Below are 20,265 nucleotides of genomic sequence, written 5' to 3'. Positions count from 1 at the left end.
ATGATCCCTTTGAATCATCGCTCGAACTTGGGTTGGAGGTGCTGGTTGCGCTTCTTCCTCCATCACTTGATCATCTTGTGCTCCCCCTTGATCAAGCGCCTCCACTTGAGGTACCTGTTCGTCATCTTCGGTTGGGGGATGCACCATAGTTGAGGAAGAAGGTTGATCTCGTTCATCTTGTTCCTGTGGTCGTACTTCTCCAATCGCCATGGTTCGTATAGCGGCCGTCGGAACATCTTCTTCATCTACATCATCACAATCAACAACTTGCTCTCTTGGAGAGCCATTAGTCTCATCAAATACAACGTCGCTAGAGACTTCAACCAAACCCGATGATTTGTTGAAGACTCTATACGCCTTTGTATTTGAGTCATAACCTAACAAAAACCCTTCTACAGCTTTGGGAGCAAACTTAGAATTTCTACCTTTCTTCACTAGAATGTAGCACTTGCTCCCAAATACACGAAAGTAAGATACATTGGGTTTGTTACCGGTTAGAAGCTCATACGAAGTCTTCTTGAGGAGGCGATGAAGGTAGACCCTGTTGATGGCGTGGCAAGCCGTGTTCACGGCTTCCGACCAGAAATACTCGGGGGTCTTGAATTCTCCAAGCATTGTCCTTGCCATATCGATTAGCGTCCTGTTCTTCCTCTCTACCACACCATTTTGCTGTGGTGTGTAGGGAGCGGAGAACTCGTGCTTGATCCCTTCCTCCTCAAGGAATTCCTCCACTTGAAGATTCTTGAATTCGGACCCGTTGTCGCTCCTTATCTTCTTCACTTTGAGCTCAAACTCATTTTGAGCTCTCCTGAGGAAGCGCTTGAGGGTCCCTTGGGTTTCAGACTTATCCTGCAAAAAGAACACCCAAGTGAAGCGGGAAAAATCATCAACAATAACTAAACCATACTTACTCCCTCCTATGCTCAGATAGACGACAGGTCCGAAGAGGTCCATATGCAGCAGCTCCAGGGGTCTTGAAGTGGTCATCACGTTCTTGCTGTGATGCGCTCCTCCCACTTGTTTACCTGCTTGACAAGCTGCACAAGGTCTATCTTTTTCGAAATGCACGTTAGTCAAACCTATCACGTGTTCTCCCTTTAGAAGCTTGTGAAGGTTCTTCATCCCCACATGTGCTAAGCGGCGATGCCACAGCCAGCCCATGCTAGTCTTAGCTATTAAGCATGCATCTAGACCGGCCTCTTCTTTTGCAAAATCAACTAAATAAAGTTTGCCGTCTAATACACCCTTAAAAGCTAGTGAACCATCACTTCTTCTAAAGACAGACACATCTACATTTGTAAATAGACAGTTATACCCCATATGACATAATTGACTAACAGATAGCAAATTATATCCAAGACTCTCTACTAAAAATACATTAGATATAGAATGCTCATTAGAAATTGCAATTTTACCTAACCCTTTTACCTTGCCTTGATTCCCATCACCGAATATAATTGAATCCTGGGAATCCTTATTCTTGACGTAGGAAGTGAACATCTTCTTCTCCCCCGTCATATGGTTTGTGCATCCGCTGTCGATAATCCAGCTTGATCCCCCGGATGCATAAACCTGCAAGGCAAATTTAGGCTTGGGACTTAGGTACCCAACTCTTGTTGGGTCCTACAAGGTTAGTGCAAATTTCCTTAGGGACCCAAATGCAAGTTTTGTCTCCCTTGCATTTTGCCCCTAACTTCCTAGCAATTACCTTCTTACCCTTTCTACAAATAGCAAAGGGAGCATTGCAAGCATAATAAATGGTAGAAGGTTTGTTCACAACTTTTCTAGGAACATGAGCAAAATTTCTCCTAGGCATATGCACAACATTTCTCCTACACATATCTCTATCATGCTTATAGGAAGAACTAGAAGCAAACATGGCATGAGAATCATAAACATGTGAATCAGAATCATTATAAGCATTTCTAGCATGTCTCCTATCATGGTACAAGAAAGCATGGTTCCTTTTAGCACTATTAGCCATAGGGGCCTTCCCTTTCTCCTTGACGAAGATGGGAGCCTTATGGCTTGTTAAGTTCTTGGCCTCTCTCTTGAAGCCAAGACCATCCTTAATTGAGGGGTGTCTACCAATCGTGTAGGCATCCCTTGCAAATTTTATTTTATCAACTTCACTCTTGCTAGTCTTAAGTTGAGCATTAAGACTAGCCATTTCATCATTTAGTTTTGAAATTGAAACTAAGTGTTCACTACAAGCATTAACATCAAAATCCTTACACCTAGTGCAAATTGTAATATTTTCAACACAAGAGTTACTTGCTACTTCTAGTTTAGTAGTTAAAACATTAATTTCACCTTTTAAAGAAGAAATGGTTTCATTGCAAGTAGAAAGTTCACAAGAAAGTATTCCATTTCTTTTAACTTCTAGAGCAAGTGAATTTTGTGCACTAACAAATTTATCATGTTCTTCATACAAAAGGTCTTCTTGTTTCTCTAAGATTCTATCCTTTTCATTTAAGGCATCAATCAACTCATTAATCTTAGCTATCTTAGTTCTATCCAATCCCTTGAATAAACTAGAGTAATCAATCTCATCCTCACTAGATTCATCATCACTAGAAGAATCATAAGTATTAGCATTACGAGTGATTACCTTCTTTTCCCTTGCCATGAGGCAAGTGTGATGCTCGTTGGGGAAGAGAGCCGATTTGTTGAAGGCAGTGGCGGCAAGTCCTTCGTCGTCGGAGTCGGACGAAGAGCAATCCGAATCCCACTCCTTTCCAAGGTGTGCTTCGCCTTTGGCCTTCTTGTAAACCTTCTTGTTCTCTCTCTTCCCATTTTTCCCTTGCTCCTGGTCACTATCATTTTCAGGACAGTTAGCAATAAAATGACCAAGCTTACCGCATTTGAAGCATGATCGCTTTCCCTTGGTTTTGGCCTTGCTTGGTTGTCCCTTTCGACCTTTTAGCGCCGTCTTGAATCTTTTTATGATGAGAGCCATCTCTTCATCATTGAGCCCGGCTGCCTCAACTTGTGCCACCTTGCTAGGTAGCGACTCCTTGCTCCTCGTTGCCTTTAGAGCAATGGGTTGAGGCTCGTGGAGTGGACCGTTCAACGCGTCGTCGACGTATCTCGCCTCCTTGATCATCATCCGCCCGCTCACGAATTTTCCAAGTACTTCCTCGGGCGTCATCATCGTGTACCTGGGATTCTCACGAATATTGTTCACGAGATGAGGGTCAAGAACAGTAAAGGACCTGAGCATTAGGCGGACGACGTCGTGATCCGTCCAACGTGTGCTTCCGTAGCTCCTTATTTTGTTGATAAGAGTCTTGAGCCGGTTGTACGTTTGAGTTGGCTCCTCTCCCCTTATCATGGCGAATCGTCCAAGCTCGCCCTCCACCAACTCCATCTTGGTGAGCATGGTGATGTCGTTCCCCTCGTGAGAGATCTTGAGGGTGTCCCATATCTGCTTGGCATTGTCCAAGCCACTCACCTTATTGTACTCTTCCCTGCACAAAGACGCTAAGAGAACAGTAGTAGCTTGTGCATTTCTATGAATTTGTTCATTTATAAGCATAGGGCTATCCGAGCTATCAAATTTCATTCCATTCTCCACAATCTCCCATATGCTTGGATGGAGAGAGAATAGGTGACTACGCATTTTGTGACTCCAAAATCCGTAGTCCTCCCCATCGAAGTGTGGAGGTTTGCCAAGAGGAATGGAAAGCAAATGCGAATTCGAACTATGTTGAATACGAGAATAATCAAATGAAAAGTTCGAATTGACCGTCTTTTTGTAGTCGTTGTCATCATCCTTTTGGGAAGAAGTAGACTCATCACTATCGTCGTAGTAGATGATCTCCTTGATGCGCCTTGTCTTCTTCTTCTTCCCTTCCTTCCGTCTATGCCCCGAGCCGGAGTCGGTAGGCTTGTCATCCTTCGGCTCGTTGACGAAGGATTCCTTCTCTTTGTCGTTGATCACAATTCCCTTCCCCTTAGGATCCATCTCTTCGGGCGGTAAGTCCCTTTGTGAAGAGAACGGCTCCGATACCAATTGAGAGCACCTAGAGGGGGGGTGAATAGGTGATCCTGTAAAAACTTAACTTATAGCCACAAAAACTTGTTAGGGGTTAGCACAATTATTGCCAAGTGGCTAAAGAGAAGATCTTGCACAATACGACAATCACAGAGAATTCAACACAGAGAAGACACGGTGATTTATCCCGTGGTTCGGCCAAGTACAAAACTTGCCTACTCCACGTTGTGGCGTCCCAACGGACGAGGGTTGCAATCAACCCCTCTCAAGCAGTCCAAAGACCCACTTGAATACCACAGTATTTTGCCTTGCTTATCTTTATCCCACTTGCGAGGAATCTCCACAAATTGGAGTCTCTCGCCCTTACACTTAAGATTCACACAGAAGCACGGAGTAAGTGAGGGGAGCAACACACACAAATCCACAGCGAAACGCGCACACACACGGCCAAGATTCGAGCTCAAAGACTATCTCACAGTTTCTCACAAGAACAGAGCTCGAATCACTTAGAATCACAAATGGATGCGCAAAGACTGAGTGTGGATGATCAAGAATGCTCAAGAGTTGCTTGGATGTCTCCTCCATGCGCCTAGGGGTCCCTTTTATAGCCCCAAGGCAGCTAGGAGCCGTTGAGAGCAAATCTGGAAGGCCATCTTTGCCTTCTATCGTCGGGCGCACCGGACAGTCCGGTGCCCGATTCCTTTCCTTAAATGGCGAAGACGACCGTTGCAGATGCGGGAGCCGTTGGCGCACCGGACATGTCCGGTGCACACCGGACAGTCCGGTGCCCCCTTCCGACCGTTGGCTCGGCCACGTGTCCTGCGCTGATCGCGCGGCCGACCGTTGGTCCTGACCGACCGTTGGCTCACCGGACAGTCCGGTGTACACCGGACAGTCCGGTGAATTTTAGCCGTACGCCGTCGGCGAATTCCCGAGAGCGGCCTCTTCGGCCGGGGCAGCCTGGCGCACCGTACACTGTCCGGTGCACCACCGGACAGTCCGGTGCCCCAGACCGAAACAGCCTCTTGGCTGTACACAGCCAAGTCTTCTCTTCTCTTCTTCTTTCTGTTTCTAACACTTAGACAAATATATTAGTACACAAAACCAATGTACTAAGACTTAGAAACATACCTTTGCTCTAGATTTTCACTTTGTTCATCCATGGGCATTAATTCACATTTAAGCACTTGTGTTGACACCCAATCACCAAAATACTTAGAAATGGCCCAAGGGCACATTTCCCTTTCACGAAGTCGTGACGACTGACGAGAGAGTAGAGACTACGGCTTTGGGCAATTTCTCGGCCAAAAAAAAAAGAAGCTCGAGAGCTCCCAAGCGCAAAACTTCTCCCGGGTTTTTCTAAGAAGCGCTTTATTTCCCCAAAACAACTACAGTACATTCGAAGAACCAAAGCCATTGGATCTCCTTCTTCTGAAACTTGAACAACATAAAGCTTCACCATCCAATTCATGATGCTTAGATTATAGTACATCACTTACATCTGATGCCTCAAAGCTAGAGGGAGGAGGACAACTCTTTAGTTACCAGCACATGAGGCAACTTCATCACTCATAGCAGCTGAATCGTCGTCAGGGATCTTTGCTGTTTCAGAGTTCTGCCTTTTCTGAAGATCCTTGCGGTAGGCTAATGGACGCCGGATGCATCTCTGTACATATATCAAAAATAGATGCAGTTTCTGGTTTGTTTGTGCTTGTCTCGTCTGCAGAATTTAAGGGAAAATGACTATATGAATTTTCTTCCAGTGAGGACCCCTGATCTTGTAGATTATTGCTGCTCATGGGATCGGTTGCTTCATCAACAATGACATTTAGTTCCTTGTCGTCGTCATCGGAAGCTGAAATGCCATCAAGGCACTCTGTCTGCACTGTTTCAACATCTGGTTCCCGAGGAGATCCTTGAGACTCAACTCCGCTACTAGACTCCAGCAGAGTATCCCTCCTTACAACATTAAACAAAATACCATTTTCAATCTTTTCAGGCTGCAACAAGTCACCTTCAGAAACAACGATGCTTGTTGAACGGCCAAATGTCGATCTAGGGGTAGCGGTATCATGGATATCTAAAGCTGAAATGTCCAAGCTCCTATCGGTTGCTTCTCTACTCACTGCATGAGCTGCCAAGGTACCAGCATTTGGTGTCACAAGATCAGTTAGGTTTTCCCTCGATGGAATTGTTCTGAATTCTGTGTCGATCTCAAGATTCTGAACAAAGCTGATGAATTTATTGGCTGAGGCTGTCCTCATAAGAGGGCCACCATTTCTTGTCCAAGAGTGTAAATCAATACTCTCAGATTCACTGTCACTGCTCTCGTGTGCATTTCTCTGAAGATACTGATTTCTGGTAGATGTTCCAGCAACTCCTCCAGGTCCTTGATGATTTGTATGAGGAGATGCGAGCATTTCTTCATCAAGAGAACCAGTTGAATTTTCTCTCGCTATGAGATTCCAGGATGGAATCCTCCTAGATGGGCAGAACCTGATTACTGGACCATATCCTTGCGATGCGGATGCTCTTTCTGCACTCCTCTTTAGCCTACGCAAGTGGTTCAGGAGGGCAACACATTCATCCAGTGCAAGCTCAATAGCACAATTTGCCCTGATGGCTGATAACTTTTCCCAAGTGCATCTCCTACCTTGATTCGCAGCCTTCTGAAGCTCAGCATAAGACGGGTTTTGTATCATCTTGGAATACTGATGATAGTGGGAAAGATATAATGTGTAAGTTTACTGTGTCAATAATTGACCTTATTTAAATAATGTGAAAAGAACAGTTGCATGCAAGGAGAGAGAATAAGAAACATTGCACACCTGTGCAAGAGTGGCTGGCATAACAACTGTAACATCACCTTCCCAATCTTGAGCAAATAGTTTAGCTAATCCTCCTAAAGGGAATCCAAGTTCCAGAACTTGATTACACCTATGTTTAACTTCCATCTCGGCAAGTTCAGCAAGCTAAATACAAGAAATAATAAACACGTATTAGTGCATCATAACATGCCTGCGGATGATATTTTGGTAAAATGAACTATCTGGCTAGAGTATCCATCTATTATTTGCAGCAAATAATTCTAGCAGTGTAGTGGGAAGTTATGCTACTTAGACATTAACATGCTACCATTACCGGTGTGTTGGAAGGCATGTCATATGATATGACAACTGTAGGCAAAAGAAGAAATATCTTCATGTTTTACATGGACTGAAGCATGTCCAATAAAAAGTGTTTCTGCATTCTAAGAGGAAATAAGCCAAACTCAATAAAAAGAATACAAGGAGAAACTATTTGACATACCTTGGCAGCAAAGCTGCCTCCATAAGCCCTGATGATTTCCTTTAGTCTCAATAGTGGAGCTATGTGAGGATTGGCTTGACTTACTATGAAATGATTCACATTGAATAGTTCCTTCAATTGCTTCATGGGTAAATCGCTTTCTAAGCTCCCATCTCTCCAGCGGCGGGTTGGAGCAACAGTTCGTTCCTCCATGCCTAATAAGAATGGAGCATGGAAAGGAATGGTTTGACCAAATCTATCTTTTGCCATCAATTCTTGGGCCTCAAAAAGTCCAGGAAAAGCGCAGGAAGCTGTTACTGCACTCCAGATAAGAACATGAGGTGATGTTAAATAGTTTAGGCATCGAGGCGGCTCATGCTTCCTTGGAGAACACACAGTGACAACAAGAATCCGACCAGTAATGTCATAAGCTTCTTGAAATGTCAGATTGCTGGTAAGGTTTCTCAAAAGCACCTGCAAGTGCCTTATATCATGAAGAGCGCCATGCGTCAAAATTCTTTTAACCACAGGAAAGATTCCACCCATCTGGTCAAAAAATTTCAGGGAATGCCACTCTTCAAAAAAGCTCTCCAGCTCAGGCCATGATCTTGTTGCTACTATAGAACACATTATTGAGCCTACACTTGATCCTGAAACTATCCTTGGCAGAAGTTTATGTTCTACCAAGGTTTTAACAACACCCACATGAAAGGATCCTAACGAAGCACCTCCACTTAGCAGCAAGGCTGTTCTACCAAAGGCATGTCTTGTCTCATGCATAAATGCGAGTTTCTCTTCGAGAGGCAACTCATCTGAATCAGAATCACAGACCATTTTCAGTTGAGTAGATACTTCCTCAATGTATTCCTTTATGAGTCTAGGCACCTGGCGAGCAAGAACATTACAAAAAAATAAGTTAATTACCAACATAGTGCTACAATAGTGTTACAAGCTCTAACACCTGAACACTGGGTGGAACAAAAGAACAACTACAAAGTGCAAACACAACATCCTGACAAAAAGAAGTGCCAAAGATGCAATAAATTCATAATGCAATTGTCATTGTCACTTGTAGAAATTGTAGGCTAAAGGTTTTGCAGATCTTAATTGATATAATATGTGATTACTTATTATAACTCAAAAGGAACAGGATAAATAACTACTGTTACTTGAACAGGATAAATAACTACTGTTACTTGTTCTAGTTTTCAATCCTATTCCATATTCAGTAATGAAGAGCGGAATCTGTCTAGTCAAATCCACATATGTACAGATGGGAGTTGTTCATCCCCACATTAGAGTCACGAGTTTACTCTGCTATGCTAAAACGAGTGGTCCAATACTGAAAGTACATAATAAAATTAGCTTATATTGACGCACCCCTTCATCCATCCTAGCTAAACCATAACCACCATATGGTCTCTCAAAGAGCAGTGCGTCGAAATTTCTTTCGATCCTTGCGATGGCAGAGCATTAAGTACCTGCAGCCTCCCCTTGTGCAGTTCAGGGTTGCACATATTGCCGAGGTTCCTGAGCAGGTCAGCACGCATGCAGAAGACGATGTCCCTGAGCGATCCCTCCTGGCGCCGGTGCCTGAGCTCGCGGAGCTTATTGCGGACGAGCTCCTCGTCGTAGAGGTCGGCGTCGCTGGCGCGGCGCGGCGCGGCCTCGAGCTCCAGCATCCGCGCCGCGTGCGCCCACTCCTCGTAGGTGAGCGCGGCGCGCATCATGTTCCGCCAGAACTTGCAGCGGTAGGCGGACTGCACCCTCGCCCGCAGCCCCGCCCTGCCGCGTCGGCCCCGCAGCAGGAGCGCGACGGCGCAGACGGCGAGCAGGATCCCGCGCGTGTTGTCGCGCGGGTGCAGCCACGCCGCCGCGACGGGCAGCGCGGCGCGCAGTGCCGCGGCTAGACGATGACGCAGGCGCGCCGCGGAGCCGCAGAGCAGCACCCGGAGCGCGACGGCGCCGCCCAGCGCCGTGGATGGGCCGATGGCGAACGCCCCCACGGGCGCCTCGCTGGCGATGTCATCCATTTGGGTGGTGACGCAGCGCAGCGCAGAGGGTCACCCGCTCACGGCGGCCGCGGGCGTCTTGGATGGCTGTTTCGGCTCGGATCAGAGCTAGAGCTGGAAGGTCGGAGAAGACGAGTGGTGCTCGTGCTTGGGCAGCTTGGCTACAGCTATATCTATGCTATGCATGAGCGCATGGTCGCATGGCGTGTTGGAGTTTGGTAAGTCGGGAGGAGGCGGCAGCGAGATGGGGACCAGATCACAAGAGGACGACGAGGAGTCGTGGGCGCGTCACGCGCAAGGAGATAAGGGAGGAGGTAGCCGGAGAATCGGGAAAACGTCGGGATGGGCGCGGCCCCGGGGTCGGCCGCCGACCCGCCGTAGGTGTCTCTGGTTTGGGTGCGCTCTCTCGCCGTTCTTGCGGAGGTGGAGTGGAAGGATGGGGAAAACAGCCGCGTGCGTGACGCGCACAGATCTGGGAAACCAAGCGGACACGTGCACTGCGCCTGGGCTATACATGGCGAGAAATTTCAGAATTTTGGCCTCAATTTGACTGCTTGTCAATATAAAGTTGTCTCCATTCTTTCCAGTTTTCTAACTACAGATTATATAATGTTTTCCTTGAGGAGCTACTGGTCGCCTTCATTAGCTCCAGTAAGGGACCGAGACCGAGATGTCCCCGTGTGTGGAAAACTCGTAAGAAAATTGGGAATAATTCCAAATCGCAGCCGCAGCTGCTGCTATTCAGACTGCTGGTACTCTAACGTATAGAGACAAAATACTATAGGCATCTGAAACAGAAATTGGGTTAACCATTTCCTATAGCTAATTTTGGTGGTTGATAATCAACATAAACACATTGACTAACTAGTTTGTTCTAAAATTCATGTATTACAGGTCTATAAGGTTCAACACAAATCAACAAAAAAAATCAAATTACGGACTCAATTTGAAACGGAGCAAAGAACTTAAGTGGCTAAGAATTGGCGCAACGGACTGTCTCGTGTGCCACCAGACAATGTCCGGTGCACCAGGACCATACAGATGTCAACCAGTCATTCTCGGAAATCTCAGGGCGCACTCCGCTATAATTCACCAGACTGTCCGGTGAGCCAGCGGGCAACGACTATCCAGCGACAACGGTCGACTCTGCAAAGTGCTACATTGGGCTACAGTGCCACGACAGAAGTCAGAGGGTACCGGACTGTCCGGTATGGCACCGGACTGTCCGGTGTGGACAAAGCTCCAACGGTCGACCTCCGAACCCTAACGGTTGGGTGACGTAGCGGCGCACCGGACAAAGAACAGTGCATGTCCGGTGGCGTACCGGACTGTCCGGTGCGCCCATCCCCAGCAGCCTCCCCAATAGCTACCAAGGTGGTTGGGGGCTATAAATACCCCTCAACCACCACAACTTTTGGCATCCAAGTTTTTCAGAGATCACATTCAATACAAGAGCTAGTGCATTCTCTCTAAGACACATTTTCAAAGATCAAACCCTCTTCAAGCCTAGAATTTAACTCAAACATTTAGTGACTTATGAGAGAGTGTGTTCGTGTTCTTTTGCGCTCTTATTTCTTGGATTGTCTTTCTTCTTTCTCATTCTTGCTCTCAAGTGACTTGTAATCGAAGCAAGAGACTCGCCTTGAATCTTGTTTGATTTGTTTTCTTCTCTCTTTCGGACTTGAATTTAACTGTAACGCTAACCCCGGATTGTAGTGTGTGTTTAAAGTTATAAATTTTAGGTTTCGCCTATTCACCCCCTTTAGGCGACTTTCAACGTCACAGCCGGATTAAAGCCACGGCAAGAACTAGCCCACAACCCAACAAACAAGGAAATATATTCTCATTCAGCTTTTGCAGCAAAAGTTCAGTTTGCTGTATTTGTGTAGCAACTATAAGTCTGCCTGGTTTCATTAACCGCATTATACCAAACTTCAGACACATCTCCTGTATCACTGGATGATACATAAGGGGCAAAATATAGTTTATGTAAGATGCCTTTTGTAAAATACAACATGCATGAGTAATTCTACATGTCTACGGACTACGGCATATTGCTTCATTTATGGTCTAGTGAGGAGGCATTTAAAGCACGGTGATGTCCATCTATTGTATCTTTAGGCCCTGTTTGGTTCCTTTAGTCACTAAACTAAATTTTAGTGACTAAAGTTTAGGCGCTAAAGTAACCCGTTTGGTTCCAGTGACTAAACCGGACTAAAGAGTATTAATTGCTGTGAATAATGACTGTTTTACCCCTATTAATTAATGGATGTTTGCTATAAAAAGAAAGTGTAGAGGGCAAATATGGTAAAAATACTACTTTAGTCCCTTTTAGTCACTCATTTGGTGACTAAAGAACTAAAGTTTAGTCACTCCACTTTAGTCAATATGTTTGCTTCTTTAGTGGCTAAAAGTGACTAAACTTTAGTCACTAAACTTTAGTTAGCCCAAACCAAACGGGGCCTTAGTTACAGCGCTAGTTGAGTACTGAAGACCACTGATCAGAGACCACGTTCACCCCGTGAAGAATCTTCGCCAAGACTGCCACGGAAGAAAACCACCTGCGGAAGAAAACCATTGTCACGTTTGATTCTCCACAAGTATGCCATCGTGGGGCTCTTCTTACCACACTTTTGGCATCGAACGTAATAGTCGTTCTTCGTTACAAGACCAGAGCCTCCGCAGACTTGGCATTTCTTCTGTGCGATCTGAACAATCAGGAAAGAAACGACGGCCATGAATGAAGGACATAACGGCATTATTTTTGGAACTGACAGAAATTCAGTGCTACTGTAGTAAATTTCGGCTAACAATGGTTATGCAACTTTAAAAAAAACATTTTCTGCCTCTTGGTTGGTCCCAACTTCCGAAGGACGACAATTTATTCAGCTATAGGGAAAACTTAGTTGAAAAAAGAAAACAGTACGCTAAAGAGCGAGAAGAAACAGGCCCAGCTCTAGCCTCTAGTAGCACTCACGATTCTTTTGCCGAACTCGACTCCTGCAACGACGAAAGGCGTCACTCCAGCTGCACGAACGATGAGCAAGAGCCAACCGATGCTGTCAGTGTCAGACAATTGAACTCGTGGAACTGACAGCAGGCAATTCACTCGAGCGAGGTAATAGGTTACAGGAACACGGACCGACCTAGAGCACCGACGGCAATCTGCCAGGTGACCTGCACGGGCGGGAGCGGGGAATCGGCGGCCGCGGAGGCGGCGGCCGCAACGGAAGCCCCGTCGACGGCGCGAACGCTGGTGGCGCCGCGTCGGCCAGCGGGAGTTCGCTTGCCGAGGCTGCCGCACGGGAGGAAGCCGCCGCCGCGCCCGGTGCCGGTAAGGCCCGGCAGTGCGCCGCTCCCCTGCATCGCTGCGGTCTGAGCTGCTCCCGCCCGCTGATGTGCTGATGTGCTGCACGGCCGGCCGCGACCGCTGCTCGAGTTCTCCGATAGTAATACGACAGTTTGTGGTCGCGTGAACGTCCACTCGTACGCGATTATGTGGTGGAAACTTGGGCTGAAACCGGCCGCCGCACGTCCACCATAATAAACCATGGAAGCATCTATTGTTATCGGAAAGGTACTTCGGTTTTGATTTTCACCTCACAAATTGTTTCGTTGCAAATAGCAACACATCTATGTTGCACAATAAACCACCCCCCATTGCTAATTTCTTCATCCAATTCTAAGGTTTTTCCTTAACATAGTGCTAATAAGACTTCATTAAGATAATCGTAGTGTAAAATATAGTTAGCTGCTAAACTTTAGATCGTTTTATTAGTGCACCTATGTGGTCTAACAAATCAAGTCTTTTTATAAACTTGGTTTAACTTTAGAATACATTTCGTTCAAAGCTCTAAGAATAATACTAGGCAAACGAAATTAACCTAACTCATGTTTGATGGGTCATGGCCTCATGGGTGGGTTTTCAACGGAACCAGAGGGGTGAGTCCTCGCAACAGATTGCTATAGATGTAAGCTCGAAATCAAATGACATCGACCTATGTCCAAGGATCATTAAATGTTGATTCCTCCGTTCTAAATAATAGTTCATTTAAACTTTGTTTCTAAGTCAGACTTCTCGATACTTAAGGAAAATATAACAATATATAGAACATTTCAAATAAATACGCTATTGAGATATATTAATGAAACTAATTCGACATTGTAAATCTTGATATATTTCTTGTTAAACTTAGCCATGTTTGATTTAGAACAGGCTATAGTATTTTGAAAGAGATGGTGATGGAGTACCATCATAAAATCCATAAAAAACGCAAATACCACATTAATTAATACTATCGCGACTCTTAAAACAAAGCAGCAACCGCCACATTAATACTTTCATTACCCTTAAAAATACAAACAGCAAGCGCTATACTTCAGCCGGTATGGCGTCTTCTGAATGATTATAAATAACGTTTAGTATGTTTATTAACCGCCAAGGCAAAAGATGACAAAATTGTAATCCTTGATGGATCCATTCACTTGATTCGGATTGAAGCGTCAAAATCATTGGTATGTTTTCCTTCCAACTTTTAGTCCTCACCGCCTCCATATGCGTCCTGATTTCTTTTGTTCTTGCATGCGCCTGCAAAACGTGATATCGGTGGTGCTAAAAAGCTTTAATGAAGTTCTAAATCGACAAGTGATTACCATGTGAATAAGCGTTAAGCAAAATTGATAATCCATAATCCTGGTATACTAGAGCATTTCTATTCTACCACATAGGTTACACATGTATGTTACTACCTCCTGCCAAAAGTAAGACCATTTCACTTTTTTCCTACGCATATAGTGGCAAGGAAGCATATAGTCGTACAGCTATTGCAAGCAGAAGTACTTAAAGAAATCAACACAGCCCACACAAAAGGCAAAAAAATGTCTTGCTCTAACACCAATCAAATTGTTTAAGAAAGAGCAGCTTAGGGGGTGTTTGAATGCACTAGAACGAATAGTTAGTGGCTAAAATTAACTAGAGACATTCAAACACCCTAACTAATAGTTAATCTATTAGTTATTTTTAGTAAATTAGCTACTAGTTAGCTAGCTAATTCCACTAGCATTTTTTTAGCCAACTAGCTATTAGCTCTAGTGCATTTCAAACACCCCTTAGTAGCAAGCAATGAATGGTTGAACCGAAGAATAATGGCTATAAATATAACCAGAAATAGGCCCCCATCATGTTTGCAGATGACAGAAAGGTTGCCATCAAACATAATAACTGGCAACTAAAATGTGCTAGATTATGAAGTTTATGCTACAAGATCCCAGAGGTACGGAAATTGGTAGATCAAGCACAGTTTGAGGAGTGAGACAACAGTTTTTAGCCCCACTCAACACAAAACAGATTGCTGAATAGAATAATCAATATACTTAAATGAATGAGATTGTTCTACACGCCAACGTAGAAAAATTTGCACAAAAGAAAGCATCAGGAGAGACTGGATGAAGTGACATAGTTTCCACAAATTACTTTATTTGAGGGGTAGCTTTGTTAATTCGGAGTGTTTAATGGCCAAATGGAAAACCCTTATCTTAATGTGCACCAATTATACTGTGTACGCTAACAAGGAAAGAAGATACAAAGTTACAACTGCATATCCCCATCATATCGAGATCAAAGTTTATTCTCCTATTAGATTATAGAAATAGCAATGGCTTTTACCCAGTTAAATCTATTACTGTTTTTGTCACGAGTGCAATATGAATCAGGAAACCCTACTTTTTGTTATAGCAAAAAAGGGAGAAACAAAGGATAAATCACCAGACATGGAGCAAGATTGTTCGTGTTTTTTGTTCCAAGTAATCAATTATTGTCTTGTAATACAGTGGGATTCACTAATACATCAGTATATTATATAAACTATATCCAGTTTAGTTCGACGACCAATACACTATTTCTCTCAGCTGAGACTTAATTTCCCAAGGCATGCCAAATCACCAACTGTCCATATTAAAGATGAACAGAAACATTATTGATTATTGTAGACACTGATGAACTCATGGTGTTCATAATCATGACTGATGATAACTTATAATTTCACAGAAGTGGAGTTGGTACATCAACATTCAGATTTCCATCAATTAAGTATAAAAAGGTGATAGAACATAGGAAAATATCCACAGACCTCTGGTGCTCCTTAGAGCGCTCAATAAACTCGGCAGCAATATCACCACTTTGATAGGATGCAAGAACAGCCCTGATGTCAGAAGGTCTTGCCATAGCAACATCTACAGAAAGTTTATGTTTATAAACATTGGGGGGAAATTAGCAAATTAGATTATTAGAAAATTGGAAAAGCCTGGCTTAATGGGATGAAATAGATGATGTCCAATACTTACATTCTAGAAATGGAATAAGATCAAGCAGTTGAGTGTCATCATTTTCAAGCTTCCAAGGTTTAATTTCCACAGAATTTTCAGGCTGCAGACTTGACTCTTTAGCATGAGCGCTGATATAAAGAACTTGAGCAGGATTTCTGTTCAGCTTCGACAAATCCTAGTAATGACATCACAAAGGGTCAGTCTTGAAAAATCAATGCAGAATACATGCCTCTTAAAATGTTATTTAGATCTTACAATTACTACCAGTAAAAACATTTACCACTCAGACTTAGAACAATACTAATCACTGGAAAGAGCAGTCAATTTGGGGGGGGGGGGGTGATGACTGATGAGATTATCAACAATAAGTAATTAGTGAACACATGAATGTTGATTGTATCGTTGTGAATAAAGTTCCCTAGTTACTTTCAATATACTACAACAGTAAAGAATTTCAGAATCGGATAGGGCATTATCTGAGGATTGGTTTTGGAAGGTGTCATGCAAATTGCAGAAGATTGGTGTGCATGATGAAAAGTTACAACAAAGCAAAAGAAACGACAGGCAACTCATCTTAGGAAGTCACTTAATACATCTTTGGGACATGGGAAACGATCTGGAACACCAAGCAAGTGCCACTTTTTTATATGGCTTGTGACACACAGCAAGTGCTAGACTAACAATCTCTAAGCACGACGAGGTCTGCCGTCTGCCTCATCCCACCAAATGCCGCCTTTGGGATCAGGAGGAATAAAATTCAGCAATAGTTGATTTTGTTATTTACCAAGCAATTCTGCTTCAGCCTACTGCAAAAGGTTTGCTTACAATCTCTGTCTCCACAGCCTGGAGACATTTCTGTAGGAACCGGTGGTGAAATAAAAAAAAAGGGACTCAATTCCCTTGTCATCTTAGAATCTTGGACAATTTGGAAGCACCAGAATCGCTGTGTGCTTGATGGATCTTCTCCATGTCTTCCTGAAAATCTGAAGCTCGCCAGAGGAGATGCAGCTTAGGTTTATGGCTGGCACTCAGGGTCTGTCTCTCATGGATATTGGTAAAGAATGTGTTTGTAACGGTTACTAATACAATGATACACAGCTCTCCTATGTTTGGAGAAAATATTGCTTAATACATGGACCAGAAACATTATGTAAAACCACTTCACTCTACAAACTTGACCAGTTATTACAAGAAATGAACTTCTATCATATTTCAATCCATGTTATGCCACTATTAGCCTACCCCGTTGTAAATTATTGGATAGAGTATTGAAGAGAAGTATACCACATATAAATAGGAATGACCAGGCAGAATCAGTATTCAAAGCATCCATACATTTTAAGGACCCATTTATAAAGTATGTCAGCACAGCAAAACGATTACACAACAATTCCATTACTAACACAATATCATGTAAGATCCCGCATACCCGATAATGTTTTCCATTTTCATACTTAGTTGCAACTCTTGATAGCCTATGTCGAATATTGCCCTTTGGATCCAGCCTATCAACAACAGGATCAACATACTGCACATGCAACAAAGTTTCATGCAGGTTACACAGTTGCAAATAAAAGTGAATTGTAAGTTCTGAAAAACTTACCATACTAAGCTGATCAGAATACACAACAATTTCATAAAACCTCCCGAGATGTTCAAGAAAAGCATCCACTCCTGGCCTCTTAAAGGTCCTCCATCCTCTCTCACGCTATACACATGTTTATTTAAGAAAAAAACATTAGACTGGAATTCTCGATAAATCAGTCAGCCAGATGGGCAAGCAAAAAATATGAAATGAGTATGGTAGAAAAAATAGGAATATTTAATTGTATGTACTAAAATATATAGCCCTATATAAACCTGGTCTACAATTTTGTGTTACATTACAGTTTAGTTCATGTCGCAATAATGCAGTATAAAGAGATACATACTCCGTAGTAGACAAAAAACTGAAAGTTTGTATGGAAAATAAAAGTTCACCTTCCAATCTGAGTATACAAGAGTCTCGTTCAGATCCAGAACTAGAGTCAATACATGCTGCTCTTGAGGAGCAAGATCTGGAAGAAGTTTGTCTGATACTGGTTCGCTAAATCCCTAAGGTAAACATGTACTAGTATGATTATGGGCATTTCATCATAACATCCAACATGGATCCATGAAGGAAAAAAAGTTTTACCATTTGTACTGACCCGAATTTGATCTTCAATTTGGCTCCTCACATCCATGTATACCTCAATAGCGGCAACAGGAACTACAGAACAGATCATACAATCCTGAGTACTAACGGGCAGCAAAAAAGAATTGAAGTATCTAGCACACAACCTGAACAGGAACTTTATTTTTTTTTCTAACACGATGAGTAGATGAAGATGTTAACCAAAAGAACCAGTATCCAGGATGAGTAGATTAATAGTAAGCTCATATCATGCTCCTTCCCTGTGACATGTTTAGATACAGTCATCATCGTTCACTACTTTACAGTATATGGCTCAAATTATCCACAACCAGAAGTCACTACAGTCCAACTACGCATGCCCTTCTCAGCAAGTGGCTGCGGCATATCTAATGCACATAACTTCAAACAGTCTATTATTAGGGTGCTACCTACAATAACCAAACCCAATCTAGTAAATCATGATATGTGATGTAAGTTTCTGATAATGTTACCTAGCTATTTTACATATGCATATAATCCTACATAGTGTGGTATTCTCAAATGTGAAGTCTGGTACTGTATTTGAAATTTACTGCAAAGGGATTTTAAATTCAAAGTTACAGCATGCACACATCAGGGACTCTAGTGTTATGAATATAGAATATTGTATTTAAGGGTGGCAGTTATATACAGTGAAGTTGACAGAAATCGCCTCAAGGCTCCAGTTTAAGCAATAATAACAGGAAGGTGCATTGCTTGTTAGCTAGTCAAACAAAAGATCTGCATTACACATAGAAAATCCAAAGGGCATAGATAGTAATGAGAAACATAACGAAAGAGTAGGTTGTAGAGCTACCTTTCATAGCTGCTGAATAAGCCATAGCCTGAAACCTCTGTAGACAAGAAAAATAGTTACTTTATTGCATGGTTGGGATATAGTAAACACTATTAGTCCTGTAAAACCACTTCAGGTCTTCTATTAGACTCCCAGAATGCAAGCGTTGGAGAGAGGGGGGGATGACATCTGCTATCTCAAGGTTGAAGCAAGAAATGCAGTAAAACCAAAGTTCCCGATATGCAGTTTTAGCACATGCAAATTTCTAGCTCAAGAGCTAAAGTTCGGCAGCTAAATAGCCACCTCACCAGCTTCACGATAGTTCAGCATCAGTGTTTCGCACGACTAATTAGATCTCTCATCATCAAAGTTCAAAGGTCACGTTTCATAATTCCCTCTACAATAACTAGGCACTGCTGTTCATGACTACGTAGCTAACAAGAGGAGCTTAACCTTGACATATTGCAGCATTACCTCAAAGCCAGAAGCATCCTCAGGAATGGGCTGCTTCGACTTCTTCCGGAGCTCCCGCGTCATCTGATCCACTTCCTCTAGAGAATAAGCTAAACACAGGAGAAGAAAACAAATGACCACACAGGACATTGAACCAAAAGCCAGACCCTCGCTGAATCTCGAGAAATTTGGAACTTTGGCACTCCCGTCCGCCGCATACGCCAGTATGGCATTCCTCAAAACGTAACTGCTACCAGTGGCACCTCCGTTCTCACATTTTCTCCAGAGAAACATTGTCCTTTCTTAAGCTCACTTGATGGTCACTAGCGTATTTGTTTGGACGACGTATGCGGCGGATGGGAGTGTCAAAGTTCCAAATTTCTCCTGAATCTCCAAGGGGAGTGAAACCGCGAAGCTGAGCTTCGGGACCGCATGGGCCCGCGCGGGACAGGGATTGAGAGCCGTACCGTAGCTGACGTAGCCCGTGCCGCCAACCGCGGTGGACACGGCGGCGAAGGCGGCGAACTTGAGCGCGCCCCACGGCTTGCGGGCAGTCTGGGGCGGCTGGGAGGATGGGTCTCCGGCGGTGGAGGAAGCCTCGGAGGCGGTGGCGGCTGCCGCTGCCACCGCCGCTGTGGATGAGGAGGAGGAAGCGGCGGCGGTTGCCGGGGAGGCGGTGCAGAAGGAGAGCGCAGAGATCCTAGGGAGGAGGCGCGAGCCCGCGACACGAGACATGGTGCGGCTTGCGTTTTGGATCTGTTCTTGGTTGGGTTCCGGTTCGAGCGGAGGGTTTAAGCAGGCGGCCGAGAGCGATGAGGACTGAGGTGAGGGCGTGAGCGCGTGAGGGCGAGGGAGAAGGGGGAGAGCCGGACGGGCGCGTGATTGCGATGTAGAAGAAGGCGTAGCAGCGGAGTTGGGACTTGGGAGGGATGAGATGACTATGGTCTATGGAGTCCGGAACTCAGCCCTGTTGGTCCTATGGAGTCTGGAACTCACGCACTATTCAGAATTATGGTATTTTTGCAGTTTTGATATAATATTATAATATCATATAATACAACAATATTTAATGATATCATAGTATTGAAAATTAAAAGATATTTGGTTTATACAGTCAAAACATAGTTTTAAATATCATAATTTATCTCAAACCGTGATATTTTTGAAGTTTTCGAAATTCCACTAAGTACCTTAGTTTTCT

The 20,265-nt window shown here is 43.8% G+C and overlaps 3 protein-coding genes across 4 annotated transcripts; all 3 read right to left on the bottom strand.

The window, feature by feature from the left end:
- Positions 1-5,305: 5,305 nt before the first annotated feature.
- Positions 5,306-9,960, bottom strand: LOC103636624 (triacylglycerol lipase SDP1). The gene is made up of 4 exons (XM_008658980.3): positions 8,767-9,960; positions 7,307-8,170; positions 6,826-6,969; positions 5,306-6,708 (listed from the first exon to the last, which is right to left on the bottom strand). Exons 1-4 carry the CDS (start codon positions 9,316-9,318, stop codon positions 5,605-5,607), a joined length of 2,664 nt encoding a protein of 887 aa, XP_008657202.1. The 5' UTR covers positions 9,319-9,960; the 3' UTR covers positions 5,306-5,604.
- A 1,304-nt stretch (positions 9,961-11,264) lies between these two features.
- Positions 11,265-12,898, bottom strand: LOC103636623 (uncharacterized). The gene is made up of 4 exons (XM_008658979.4): positions 12,444-12,898; positions 12,275-12,324; positions 11,924-12,005; positions 11,265-11,858 (listed from the first exon to the last, which is right to left on the bottom strand). Exons 1-4 carry the CDS (start codon positions 12,847-12,849, stop codon positions 11,812-11,814), a joined length of 585 nt encoding a protein of 194 aa, XP_008657201.1. The 5' UTR covers positions 12,850-12,898; the 3' UTR covers positions 11,265-11,811.
- Positions 12,899-13,459: 561 nt separating this feature from the next.
- Positions 13,460-20,031, bottom strand: LOC100274327 (uncharacterized). Of its 2 annotated transcripts, NM_001148690.1 has the most exons (10): positions 19,532-19,998; positions 19,086-19,174; positions 18,633-18,669; positions 17,811-17,872; positions 17,602-17,715; positions 17,225-17,329; positions 17,051-17,149; positions 15,640-15,796; positions 15,426-15,528; positions 13,462-13,885 (listed from the first exon to the last, which is right to left on the bottom strand). In NM_001148690.1, exons 1-10 carry the CDS (start codon positions 19,797-19,799, stop codon positions 13,840-13,842), a joined length of 1,080 nt encoding a protein of 359 aa, NP_001142162.1. In that variant the 5' UTR covers positions 19,800-19,998; the 3' UTR covers positions 13,462-13,839. The 2 variants fall into 2 exon arrangements, with proteins under 2 accessions (XP_008654640.1, NP_001142162.1); XM_008656418.3 differs by lacking the exon at positions 17,602-17,715 and having other exon boundaries at positions 13,460-13,885; positions 19,532-20,031.
- Between the last annotated feature and the right edge of the window lie 234 nt (positions 20,032-20,265).

Source organism: Zea mays, chromosome 8 (genome assembly GCF_902167145.1).
Source record: "Zea mays cultivar B73 chromosome 8, Zm-B73-REFERENCE-NAM-5.0, whole genome shotgun sequence".
NCBI classification, from domain to species: domain Eukaryota; kingdom Viridiplantae; phylum Streptophyta; class Magnoliopsida; order Poales; family Poaceae; genus Zea; species Zea mays.
This window is presented reverse-complemented; position numbering and strand designations above follow the sequence as displayed.